Here is a 13,325-nt window from a genome sequence, read left to right on the forward strand (position 1 = left end):
CACGTGTCATGACCCCTATTTCTCAGGTGAGGATACATAGCCTCGGAGGGAATAAGAAACTTGTTCGCACAAAATGAGGGTTTGAATTCAGGCCCTGACCCCCAAGCCCAGGGCCAGGGGTCACTGGCTGGACGCCTGAGGGCTTCTGAGCATGGGGCCGGCAGGTCAGGAAGGGTTGGCTTACTCTGCTCCTGGGGCCTGAGGTAGTGGGCAGCCGAGCTGTGACCTGGGCTTCCGGAGAGCAGAGCACCTCACTCACCATCTTCCTGTGTGGCTGGCTCAGAGGGAAATGCCTGTTTGTAGAGAATGCTGAGTCAAGTCACCCGACGTATGGTTGTAGCCATTCCCGCCACCCGCCCCTGTTGACAGGATCACATGGCCTTTACCTGAACCTCTCTGTGGGAAACGAGCCTCCCCTTTTCATGGACCACCCTGCATCCCACCCATCTACATTGGGAGGGGCAGAGAAAAGAAGAGGCTCTGGCTCTGTTTCCTCTCTTCTGCAGTGGGATGCAATCTAAAATTGCTCAAAAGGGTGGATCTCAGGAGCTCCCACCAGGTGGGATCCAGAGAGGCCACTGAGTGAGCTGGGAGAGCCAGACAGGGCAGGCGGGGAGGTGAGGCCAGACAGCAGCCAGGCTCGGAGACCCTGGAAAGAGAGCTAGATGCTGACCACAGCTGCACCCTGGAACCCCCATCCAAGGGAGCCAAGCCTCTTCCCTGTCTTTCTGCTGCCCCAGAGCCCTTGGCACTGTATTCAGTGACCTGAGAAAACACTGCTGAGTCTATTCTGTGAGGACACTGCTGGGACACAGGATGGGTTAACTTCACTACCAGTCCCGGTCCAGGGAGGGATGCAAGGAAGTGGACAAGTAACTACAGCACAGGACCACGGTGATCCGGGCTACAATTGGCAGTAAGCAATGCCACGGGAGAACAGAGGAGGAGGGGTCCCACAAACTCACAGAGTCTGGGAAGGCTTCCTGGAAAGGGAGTGTAGCTGCCTACATGTCCCCCACCTCAGTTCTCGCCCCACATACCCAGTGTAATAGTGTGATGTGGTGACTTCTAATCAGAATTATATATTTGGTCTTGGTCCAGGTTCCTATCCTTAATAATGAGAGTGGTAAAGCTGTCATTTGTTATGTTAATGAGGTGACTTTGGGAAAGCCCCTAGGTCACCTAAAGATGGGGGTTGGTTACCTGGAGAACCAACCATGTGATCAGAGGATTAGAGCTTTTAGACCCACCCTCCAACCTCTGTGGAAGGGAGAGGGGTGGGAGGTTGAATCAATCACCAAAGGCCAATGATTTCATCACTCCTGCTTCTGTAATGAGGCCTCCATAAAACCCCAAAGGACGGGGTTCGGAGAGCTTCCGGGTTGGTGGACACGTGGGCATTCGGGGAGAGTGACCCTCCCAGAGAGGGCATGGGAGCTCTGCGCCCCTTCCCCACCTTGCTCTGTGCATCTCTCCCATCCATTCCTGAGTTCTATCCTCTTATAATAAACCCGTGATCTGGTAAATAAACTGTTTCCCTGAGTTCTGAGAGCCACTGCAGCAAATCAATCAAGCACAAGGAGGAGGTGGTGGGAACCTCCGGATCTACAGCCATCTAGAGCTGGTAGGTCAGAGGCCCAGGTGACAGACTGGACTTGTGATTGGTGTCTGAAGGGGTGGAGCTAATCTCGTAGGACTGAGCCCTTAACCTGTGGGATCTGACACTGTCTCCAGGTAGATAGTGTCAGAATTGAGTTGAATGTAGGACACTCAGCTGGGTCGGAGAATTGCTTGGGGTGGGGAAAACCCCACAATTAGAATTGGAGTCAGAATCATAAACAGAAAGAATCATTAACAGAAGGTCTTTTTGAGAGCTGTGTTCTGTGACTGTGACCACATAATCCCGTCCACCCCTCACTTGCATTAGGACCCAGGTTAAATGGGGGTGGAGATGACATACAGCATCTATCGTATTCCCGATAGACGCACTCTCGGCTCTCCTGTGGGGGCTGTTAAGCCTCACTGCTGTGCAGGCATATAGCCCAGGCTGCAGGGAAGGTCACTGTGACACATACTGGAAGTTGCTTTGTCGGTTCCCTAAGCAGCTGCACATTTGAAACTTTAATGGAGCAGAGAATGGAGCTCAGGTCTGATGACGTCACTACTGGTAAATAGGCAGGATGTGGGGGACAGAGAGCTGCTAGAGAATACAATGTGGCCAGGAGCTGAGGGACTATCCCAGCCCACCAGCCCTGCCTCTAGGGGATTTGGGTGGAAAATCAGGTTTTCCCCTTCCTCCATCTGGGTTGAGTATCTGAAAGGCAACACAATGCTAAGAGCATTGGTTTGGGGTTCGGAAAAACCTGGCTTTGAGTTGAGTCCTGGCTCCACCATTTTCTAGCTGTGTGATCTGGAGCAAATGGCTTCACCTCTCTGAGCCACAGTCTTGTGTTCTGTATAATGCTATTATTATGTGAGGAATCAACTAACTTGGGCGTGTAAAGCCTCGGTGCTTAGTGAACTCTGTTCGTTATTGCTGCTGTGGCTGTGCATTCACCATCCCCAGCATCAGAGAGCTGTGCCACTGCAGGACGGGGAGGCCACCAGCACCAGCTTGTGGCTGGCCAGCCAGTTTTTCTCTGTGGCACCAGAGTTGCACCTTTCTCAGCAAGACCCACCCTTCTGGCCCCCAGATGTTAGTTCCGTGGGCGGGCCTTGCCCTAATCCCTGCCCTCATGCCCTCAGTAAGGAGAAGAGGACCCAGGTGAGACCTACTGCTGTGTGCCAGGCACCTGGCTCAGGGCTGGGAATGTGACACTGAATACGCCCACGAGGACCTCATCAAGCACACAGGTGTGTAAGGAAGCAGACATTGACACTTCAGTGAGTGTATGTGAAATGAGATTAAAAAGGACAAATTCAATCGCTAGGTGCAAGCTGAATAGTGGCCTCCAAGAATGTCCATGTCCCAATCTCCTGGACCTGTGACTACATCACGGTACATGGCCAAAGGGACTTTGCAGGTGTGATTAAATTAAGGACCTTGAGATGAGGAGATAATCCTGATTACTCAGCTGAATCCAATGTCATCTCAAGGGGCCTTGTAAGAGGGACCCAGGAAGGCCAAGGCCAGTAGCAGGAGATGGAAGGACAGAAGCAAGAGGTTGAGTGATGAGCCCTGCTGACACCTGGCTTTTGGCCTGTAAGGCTCATTCTGGACTTCCGGCCTCCAGAGCACTGAGAGAATAAGCCAGTGTTGTTTTAGGTCACTAAGTTTACGGTAACTTGTTAGAGCAGCCACAGGACAAATACACCATAGAACTCACAGCAGGGGAACTAAATGAGCAGTATTCTCTTATTTGCACCAGCCCTGGGTGGAGGCAAAAGAGTCGGGCGGGGTAGGGCAGTCCTCACAGATAACAATTCTGCAGGGTTCACAGAGTCATGACAGCGGCCTCCACCTAGAGGTTCTGGGGTTGGAGGCAGCGTCCATGCACCACATGGGCACCTGTTCCCACATTCAAGTCCCCCATCTCCTCCTGACTGGCTCAGGGAGCAGATCCTCTGAGCTCTTTTGCCTCAGGGGGCCCCCAAATCTGGGCCACATCTACTGGGAAAAGAGGTTCCCTGGGTCACCCCTGGATCATAGTTCTTCTGCCAAAGGCCCTTTCTCCTTCTGGGAGCGGAGGTTCCCCTCAACCTGGGACCACAGTCTAATGTAGAAGAGACCTGCCACCCAACAATGTTCCCCTCACAGCAAATACTGACCTGCTCTTTCCCTAAGTGACTTCTACCCAAGGGGCTGCCCCGTCCACTTGGCCCGTTAGCATCAGTCCTTCATACCCATGGAGAAGTCTCCAAGACCTTGCCCCTTGGAGGTGGGAGCTAGATTCCAGGAGCTGAACTAGGAGAAGGGATCCTGTGGGGCTGAGGGGTCCAGAAGGTCTGTCTGCCGCTCCCTCATGGGAGGGTCTGTCCTAGTCCATTTCAGGGCCCCGTGTGGGGCCTATGCCCTCCCCACTCCAGGGCCTCTGCACGTCCGCCTCACCCTTCTCCCATCCCACGGGTTGTCCCGGTAAGGGAAGTACTTCTATGTTCTCCAGTCTCCAGCTCTGTCACTGCACCTGCTTTGATAGTAAGAACAACCAAGGCCCACCACTGCGTCTCCGGGCCTCGGTCTAGGCTGCCAACAAGGGCCGTTCTATTCATCGTGGTTCCCGGGCTCTTGGAGCCTGTGGCTGGCCATTCAGAGAAGAGTGGAACACAGGGGCTGTCTGTCTGCTGCTCTGGGGCGGGGTTTTCCAACTGTGGGCAGGCTGCTCAAGGAGGGAGAGGGCAGGACCAGGGGAAGCAGCCCTCTGGACTTCAGGCAGAGGCAGGGAGGGGAAGGACATCAGAAATCCCATCGAGGATGACCAAATTTGGGCTGGATCAGTGGTGGCAGTTAACTAGAAATAGTTAATGCCCAGAAGTCATGAAAAGCATCTAAATCCACAGAGTAGGGCCAGACTGCCAGTGCCCGGTCCCATGTGGGGCTCTGAGCCCCCGAAGCGGTGGGTTCAGAGTAGCCACATGGCCATGTTAATTATGCCCAGCATGTGAGAGGACTGAGACCTGAATCACTCGGGGGAGTTAGTCAGGCAAAATCTAGAACAAAATGGATGCACCGACACGGACATTTGTGCATCACTTTCCACACATAAAGCCTTGCTGCCGTCCCAGACACACGACACAAGCTTGCAGGGCACTGGGGGTGAGGTGCCTTCTCAGGCCACCTGTCTCACAGACCATGAGGTATGTCCTAGGAGGAGTTCTGAGAACGTGCTCCATTCAGGGAGGGGAGCAAAAGTTTCAGGAGCCGGTGGCATTTGGAAGGATCTTGGTAGATGGATTGAAGTTCACAGGCGACAGTCAGAGCAGGAGTGGGAAGGCATACAAGGCTGAGGGGACTTCAGAGGCCAAGGCAGGAAGGAGGAAAGCCAGGGGTGGCCGCGTCCAGTTTGACCAAAGGGTGGAAATCACTTGGACAGTGCTGGAGGTAAGGCCGGCAAGATCTTTGGACACTGAGCTAAGGAGAACGGTGCACACTGGTGAGTAGGGAAGTGACATGGTCAGAGCTGTGTCTGGGAGAGAATGGTCAGGGGGTTATTTGGCTGTGCAGGGCTAAATTTTTTGGAATGACCTTCAGTGGTGGTCTTCATTAAGTAATAGGACATCGCCTCTGTCAATGCACATGGGCAGCACTAAACCCCAAACCCCACCAGTTTATGGAGCTGATAGTTCTACGAGGGCCCTTGCCTTTTTTTACTTGGCAGTGTGTTCCCCAAACATTAGTAGATGGTGTTAGTTACATTCAAACAGACATTAGAGTTACCTGGTCTTATTCTTCCACCCACTTCAAGCTTATGGACGGTTCTTGAGAGGGGCACCTAGATTCTAGGTCTTTTGTAGTCAAATAAGAATGGCCTTTAATTAGCAATATGATCTTAGGTAATGTTACAAAAAGAAGCATCTAACAAGTGTCTACTCTGCATCACGCATGGTGCCCGTACTTGGTCACAAACCATTTAATATCTGTGACTTTAAATTTAATATATTTGTCTATTCTTTTGTAGTTAAATTTTACTAGGAGCCCAGTTTCTTTGTGTATAAAAGGAGAGGTTGGGTTGAACCACATCTAGACTCTAGACTCTTCGTGTCTCACCATATGCATATCTATCGGGTAATCCTGATGTTAGAGAACTAGGACCAAGTTTAGAAGGAGGCAACTAAGGGGCTTCTCCACAGAGACTGTGGAAAACATAAGAATTCTCTCTGAAGCTGTATGAACTTAAAATATAAGCAGGCCCTAATTGGGTAACTTAGAAAAGTTCATGTCTCAGTCCGTTTGGGCTGCTGTAGCAAAATACCGTAGACTGAGTGGCTTAAAACACAGAGATTTATTTCTCACAGTTCTGGAGGCTAGAAACACAAGATCAAGGTGCCAGCCAACTCAGTTCCTTGTGAGGGCTCTTTTCCTGCCTTGGAGATAACCACCTTCTCTCTGTACCCTCACAGGGCCTTGCCTCAGTGTGTGTGGCCGCTCTCTGTCTCCTATAAGGGCACCATGGGTTCTCTACCCACATGATCGAATTACCTCCCAAAGGCTCCACCTCCAACTATCATTGAATTGGGAGTTAAGTCTTCAACATATAGATATGGGGGGACACATATTGTCTATAACAATCCACATATGATAGACCCAGATTGAGCAATTACAGAGGATTTGGGGAATGCCTGAGTTATCTTACTAAGCATAATTGTAAGAACTCTTATGAGGTAGAAACTATTATTGTCATTCCCATCTTACAGGCGAGGACACTACAGAACAAAGAGATGAAGTATTTTCCCAAGACACGCAGCTGACAAGTGACAGAGCCAGGAGTCGAACCCTCTTAGCCCAGGGTCCTCATGGTTAATGTATCATAATGCACTATAAGGCCACACAGAATGGGCGGGGAAGGCAGAGAACTGCTCTGTGTCCCTAAAGCTGCTCCCTTAGGGCTGCTGGTAAAGACATGGCGGGGGGGAGGCAGGCAGGCGATTTGACCCAGCATGGACACACTTGTACTATTAAGCTGTCCATCTAAACTCAGAGACCACAGGAATATAATTCTAACCTTAAAGAAACGGAAAAACTAAAATGCAACTTTTTAAAAAGATTTTATTGAGGAATTGGGGCAAGAACAGCATTGGAGAATCAGGGAAGGGGAACAGACAAGTTGCTGTCCTTTTGTTCTTCAGTCTAATTGTGGAGGACGTTGCTTCACTGGCCCATGTTGGTATTGTGATCATTGCGCTCTTCCCAGCTGAGTCAGATCGGTTGCCGGCCATTGGATGGCCACTCACAGTGGCTCACAGCAGTTCTCACTAGCTGCCAGCTGCTTAAAATGCAACTTTTTTATTCAGGTTAAAATCCACTCAATCACTAAACACACAAAAAAAATGTTTTTTATGTTCTGCCTGGATATTTCCTTTTTTTCCAAGAGTTTGGTGTAACCAACATCCACAGAGACAAAACAATCCATTCACATTTCTCAGACTGCAGGCTCTTCTCTCGGACCAGAGTGGGATGATTTTCAGTGTCCCCTGCTGGCACTCCAATAGTCCCTGTGAGAAATAAGTGCATGTCTCAAAAAACTGAAGCGAAATCAGCATGCCGTACTTGTGATGAGCCCTGCTGGGCCCTGGGGGGTGGGAGGCACTGGGGAGTCCTCTCCAGACAGCATTCAGAAGCAGAAGGAGAGGTCTGGCAGCGAGTCTGGTGGGCCTGGGAGCAGTGTCTACTGAGCTGTGAGATGATTCCCCTTTCAGCTGGGTAATTGCCTGAGGTCACTGATTTCCTTCAAAATCACTCCATTCTGGGCTCTTTGCCAAGCTCCTTGGTCTACTTACCAAGCAGGAAGTAGGTCAGCAGGCCTGGGGTGGGCTGGGCGCTGGGAGGCCAGTGCTGACTCCCAGGGCTTACAGAGGGGGGAGGACCCTCACTAACGTGTCATCTCGGGGCTTCAGGCTGGCAAAAACCGCTAACAGTGTTGGTGGGTCTATGCGGTCTGTCCCACCTCAGCATGCATCTCGTGGCAAGCAACCACTCTGCTTTCTATTAGCCAGGAAGCAGTTTTTGAGCCACAGTTTATGCCGGCACCACTGGCTAGCAATGCAAAGAGAAGACAAAGTCCCCACCATTGAGGACTGAACAGGTCCTCAGAGCGGGAACTGGTGCAGCCCGAGTGGGCCCCATGCTTCCAGGGACTGTGGTAGGGAGGAAGGTGCAACTCTTTTCTGGACGCTGATAAACTTCTATTGATGATCCCTGTCGTTAAAGATTCACCTGGGGCCTGTGGACGGTGTTGGTGTGTCACTCTCCTTCTGAGGCAGTTATCTGGGGACAGATGAGCTGTCCTAGGAGGTGCACCCTGTAAGGATAGGTGCAAAGATCTGTACTGTCCAGACCAGTAGCCGCTGGCTGTGAGTGTGGTGGTTGAAACTTAAATTATTAAATGAAATAAAAATCCCAGCCCTCCACCCCCACCCCCACACTGCATTAGTCACCCTTCAAGTGCTCAGTAGCCCCCTATGGCTGGTGGCTGCCACGCTGGACAGAGCAGGCATAGAACACTTGTCATTCCCATAAGTCCTACTGAATATTCTCTCTGCATCGATAATGGCAGTAGAGAGTGGGGCACCCTGGGCGAGCTCTGCAGAGATGCCCACATCAGCCAAGGAGGAGGCAGGGATGGTGAAGCCAGTGGAGAAAGGAAAGGCTTCTCCAAGTAGCCGCAGCTAAGCTGAGACCCTGTCTGAGGTTCACAGCTCTCTCCAGCAGGACAGGCCACAAACCTCACCTTGACCTCGCCTTGAATGTAAGTGCTCCCCGAGTCTGAGGCCCCTCCCTTCCTGTTGCACATGTCTCCCTGTGTCTCACCCTTCCCATGGCTTCTTCTTCAGAGATGATGTTCAGCTGAAGCTGTGTTTCTACAATACAGTCCAGCGGGTCTCGAGCTGCGTCACAGCTTGCTGGAGGGCCTGTGAAAAGACAGGTCCCTGGGCATCGTGCTCCCCTCCTCCCCTCCCATGTCTGGTCAGTAGGCCAGAGAACTTGGTTTAACAAATTGCCAGGCAAGTGGTCCAGGGGCCACACTTTGAGGACCTCTGATATGGTCGACAGGGTCACACTCACTGACTCATTCATTCACCAAGCACTCGTTTCATGTACCGTGTGTGTGCCCAGTGCTCTTCCCGCAGTTCAGGCAAGTCCTGTTGTGGGGAGCTTATTCCAGGGAGGGGAGACAGGCAGAAAAGGAGGCTATGTGGGGAGGGATGGATGTTATGAAAACAGATACCAGAAAGCAGGGTGAGAGGAGAGGCCTCACTGACAAGCTGACGTTTGAGCAGAGACCTAAAGAAAATGGGGGGGCGGGGGGAAGGGCAGGACATGACTCTGGCCTTTCTGGCCTTGTTTTGCTCCATCCTCAGCTTTTTAATGTGAAAACTGAGAGTCGTGTTAAAAAGCAAGGTCATCTGTCTATAAATAGCTAGGTTTTGAAGACAAATTTGATTGTGTGTGTATGTGTTTTGTTAAAAAGAAACATGATGCTAAAAGCCATAGATTTGGCCCCCACTCGCAGTTCCACCTGGAGTCCCAGCTGCCTTTGTCCGAACCCCTCTCTGCAGAGTGGACGGAAGCTGCACCAGGGGCCTGCACCCCCTTCTAGACAATGCCTCAGGACCCCCAGCCATTTCCAAAGCCCATGAGCCCCTTTCCCACCCACCTCCCTCAGGCCCAAAGGCTCCGTGTAAGAGTGGGGCCGGTGGAGCTTGGAATGGGACCTGGGCTGTCTATACATAAGTGTCTGAGGGTCCGACTGAGGAGGGATAGAGCTGCCATGGGAGGAGAGGGGCCCAGGCCAGGCTGAGGGCTCTGCTGCCTTCTTGTCCTGGGTTCTTCCAACATCACCAGCAGCCTGTGGGCCTGAGCCAATCAGCTGAGCACTCTGTACCTCTCTCTAGCTTTGGGGTCCAGACAGCAGAATGGAGGACAGTCAAACACTATCAACCATTGCCGAGAAAATGAGCATATGGTGTGGGTGCCATGAGTCCATCTGTTACGGTCTCTTCATAAGTGAGGACAGCTTGTGGGGGGGGACTGGCTCTTAGAAACCCAAGTCTTCATGATGAAGTGCCAACTGTGTGCCTTTCACACCTTGTTTTCCTTTTCAACCTGTGGTACTTTTTCAGGCCCAGCTGTCTCAGGCCTTAAATGGAGTCTCCGACAAGGCAAAAGAAGCGAAGGAATTCCTGGTTCAGCTGAAGAACATTCTGCAGCAGATCCAGGTGAGGAAGCCAGCGGTGGGAGGGCAGTGGGTGCAAGGCGCTCCGCAGATGTACCCAGAAGAAAGGAAGGCGTGACGGGCATGAGATCTGCTTGGCCTACTGCACAGCCTCAGGCAGACACCACACCCAGCCCCCCGACGCTCATGTAACCGCTGACACGAGCTCAGAAGGGATCACAGAAAGAGCTGGAAAGAAGCCATGCAGCACGCTGCGTGGCCATGTCATCCTACGCGGTATCTGTCTATGGTGCTTCTGTACCCATGTCATCAGTGCATCAAAATATAAACGCATCATTTACTAAATAAGTGTACTTATGAGCACCCATGCTGCTTACTTGCTGAGCCTGACATGATCAATAAGGCACCATCTGTCCTGGGGAGCTCTCTCTGTAGGGGAGAGTGCACACGCATGTGCTCTGTACAAATGTGCACGTGGAGGAACTGTTCACACACGTGATGACCCCATAAAGCATCCCAGTGTCGGGATGGAGGAAAGGGACTGAGGGCACCCAGTCCTTAACCAGCCAATAGAACCGTCCTTCCCAACGAGTTCAAGTGCAGACTCAGCCACAGGCATTTTCAGTCATGTTTCTCATGTTTTAGAGATGAGATGTATGAGTTTGGTGGGGCTGCTACGACAAAGTACCACAGATTGAGTGTTTTAAACAACAAGAATTTATTGTCTCACAGTTCTGGAGGCTGGAAGTTCAAGTTTAAGGTGTGAGGCAGGATTGGTGTCTCTTGAGGCCTCTCCCCTTGGTGTGCAGATGGCCACCTTCTCCCTGTGTGTTCACATGGTCGTCCCTCTGTGTGTCTGTGTCCTAATCGCCTCTTGTTATAAAGACACCAGTCATATTGGATGGGGACCATGTTAATTACCTCATTTTGCCTTAATTACCTCTTTAAAGGCCCTGTCTCCAAATACAGTCATTTTGGGGGGTACTGGGGTTAGGGCTTCAACACAGCAATTTGCGGGGGAGGCAGGCACAATTCAGTCTCTGACATGAGGCTTAATTCATGCTGATCTTAGAGACCTAGAAGGAATTTTTATTTTTCATAACTGAGAAAGACACTACAGCAAGAGCACTGGATTTTTTGGGTCGTTTTACTGTTTGTTTGGGGGTTTTTTAATATGAAAAGCAAAATAATGTGTTACAGAAACTTTGGAAACTAGAAAATAGCGAGAACAAAGAAAATTTTCACCCATATCTGACCACCTGAGGTGGCCACCTCCCCTTTTTGACTCCATGTTCCATTGCTTCAGACACATGCATGCACACACATGCACACTACATACACACATATGGGACTATGCTATACACAACTTGTAGCCTGCGTTTTTTCTTCTTAATAGTCTCTCAAGAGCATTTCCCATGGCATTAAAAACTTCTCTGAACAGGGTTTGAATGACTACAGAATATACCACAAAGATGTGCCAATATTCACGGTACCCCTCCCCTAACTCATATCTACACGTTTCCAATTGAATAACGTCACAGATTCTTCCAGGACACGCTTCTCTGCAGCACATCTCTGTCAGGCACTCACCGGATTTCAGCATGTCTTCTCCCTAAAGCTTTCGCTTCCCCCAGGAAAACGGACTGGACTATGAAGCCTGCCTGGTCGCTCAGTGTGACGCGCTGGTCGATGCTTTAACTCGGCAGAAAGCCAAGCTGCTCACCAAGGTCACTAAGGAGAGAGAGCACAAGCTGAAGGTAGATCCCTGGGGTACTGGTGCCCTCAGTCCCATCACAGGCTCTGCACCCAACATGTGGCGTGGGAGGGAGGGAGGGAAGAAGGAAGAAAGGAAGAAGGGAGAGAGGGAGGAAGGGAGTGAGGGAGGGAGAGAGGAGGAAAGGAGGAAGGGGGGAGGAAGGGAATGGATGGATGAGCAGGGTGCCCCTGGGCCTACATACACTCATGTGACTTTCCTTAAAGCCAGTCAACACCCATGCTCTCCCTCCAAAGCCAGAGTCAGACACCTGAATCCTACTGCTTTCGAGTCAGAGGTCCACCCTCTCCCCTCTTCTCTACGTTCCTGTTTTCTGCCTGAGGGACCCCTCCCACTTTCATCTTGCAGAGCAGAAGTGACCCCTGACAGTGACGAGGCCTCCAGCTCTGCCCCCTCCTCAGGCTGTCTGTCCCACGCACTCAGTATCAGCAATACCCACACGAGCTACCCACCAAGGGGAGGGCGGGGTCTCCCCTCACAGGCACGGGGCTCCTGGTCCAGGCAGGCACCCCGTGAGCACACTGCATGGACAGAGGGCTGCTTCACTCTCCAGGGGCTTCATCTATTGCATAGACATTTCCCACCAAATCAGAAAATATTACTTTCCGGGAAAGAAGGAATGAGTGTTGGGCATGGTCCGTGGTTTACAAGCAAAGCAGCCGAGCCCATGAATTACCCAAGACCACCCAACAAGTGAGAAGGGAGACAGGAAGCTGGGGAGTTTCAGACGATGCACTTTCTCTACGCTTCTATCCAGAGTGTAGGACGTTTGCTCTGGTGAGTGTCAGTGGCCCTGCTTGTTGGGAAGTGGGTCCATTTATTCCCCGTAAAGAGAATGCCTGGAGCTCAGCAGCAGGGCAGCAGGAGAGGGTGCGAGGCGGACCCGACCAGTGCCGCCCTTCCGGCTTTCTCTGTGCTATTTCTGTGACTCGCCACAGCCTGGCTGCTCTCCCTCTAATGAGATAGGTGGTCACTAGGGATTCTTTCATCGCAGATGGTTTGGGACCAGATCAATCACTGCACACTGAAGCTGCGCCAGTCGACAGGGCTAATGGAGTACTGCCTGGAGGTGATCAAGGAGAATGACCCCGCTGGGTTCCTCCAGGTGAGCTGGCTCCCGAAGACACCAGGTGGGCTCAACTTCATCCCTCCACCTCCACTGCCACCCTCCAAGCTAGCTGGAGTTTTAGGGAGGTCCCTTCCTGTGGCCGGGAGTTAAGTAAATTCTCCTTTGCTCGGTGATTCCAGACCCAGGTTCTCAACTTGGCTTTGCCTCTCACTAGCTGTGACCCTGGTTCTGGGCAGAGTCAAAGTCATAACCTCTAGGGCCAAATGCCACGCATTTTTACACTTTGACTTCCGGAGACCCCAATTCAACATTTTCCTCACAAATGAGAAAGGACAGTCTTTGTCCAACAAGCTGAAAAGATTGCACAGGAAGCAGTGAGCCGGCAGGAGCCACACGGCCCATCACCTCAGGGTGCAGAGCCCTGCAGGCTGGACAGATGACCACCACGGCTGGGCACCCCCCAGCAGCCAGGCTGGCTCAGGGTCACGGGCATCTCGCGGGAACAAGGCCATGATTCAGACGGGAGCTCAGTGCTCCGTCTGTGGGGGAAAATAATGAAGCCCTGTGGGTACACGAAGTCGTGACTCTGCAGGGCCACGTGCCAGGGTCTGAATGGGCAGAACTTTCCAGCAGAAGAAGCAGAGCTGTGGGC

The 13,325-nt window shown here is 51.7% G+C and overlaps 1 protein-coding gene across 1 annotated transcript in view; it reads left to right on the forward strand.

Annotated features, from left to right (window-relative positions):
• Window positions 1-13,325, forward strand: part of TRIM67 (tripartite motif containing 67) — a 66,026-nt gene that overhangs the window by 14,557 nt on the left and 38,144 nt on the right. Inside the window, exons 2-5 of the mRNA XM_019665833.1 lie at window positions 9,778-9,873; window positions 11,465-11,587; window positions 12,599-12,709; window positions 13,266-13,319. Of these exons, the coding sequence (XP_019521378.1) occupies window positions 9,778-9,873; window positions 11,465-11,587; window positions 12,599-12,709; window positions 13,266-13,319 (384 nt within the window). The remainder of the gene's footprint in view (window positions 1-9,777; window positions 9,874-11,464; window positions 11,588-12,598; window positions 12,710-13,265; window positions 13,320-13,325) is intronic.

This window comes from Hipposideros armiger, unplaced genomic scaffold (genome assembly GCF_001890085.2).
Source record: "Hipposideros armiger isolate ML-2016 unplaced genomic scaffold, ASM189008v1 scaffold_454, whole genome shotgun sequence".
In the NCBI taxonomy this organism is placed as follows: Eukaryota; Metazoa; Chordata; class Mammalia; order Chiroptera; family Hipposideridae; genus Hipposideros; species Hipposideros armiger.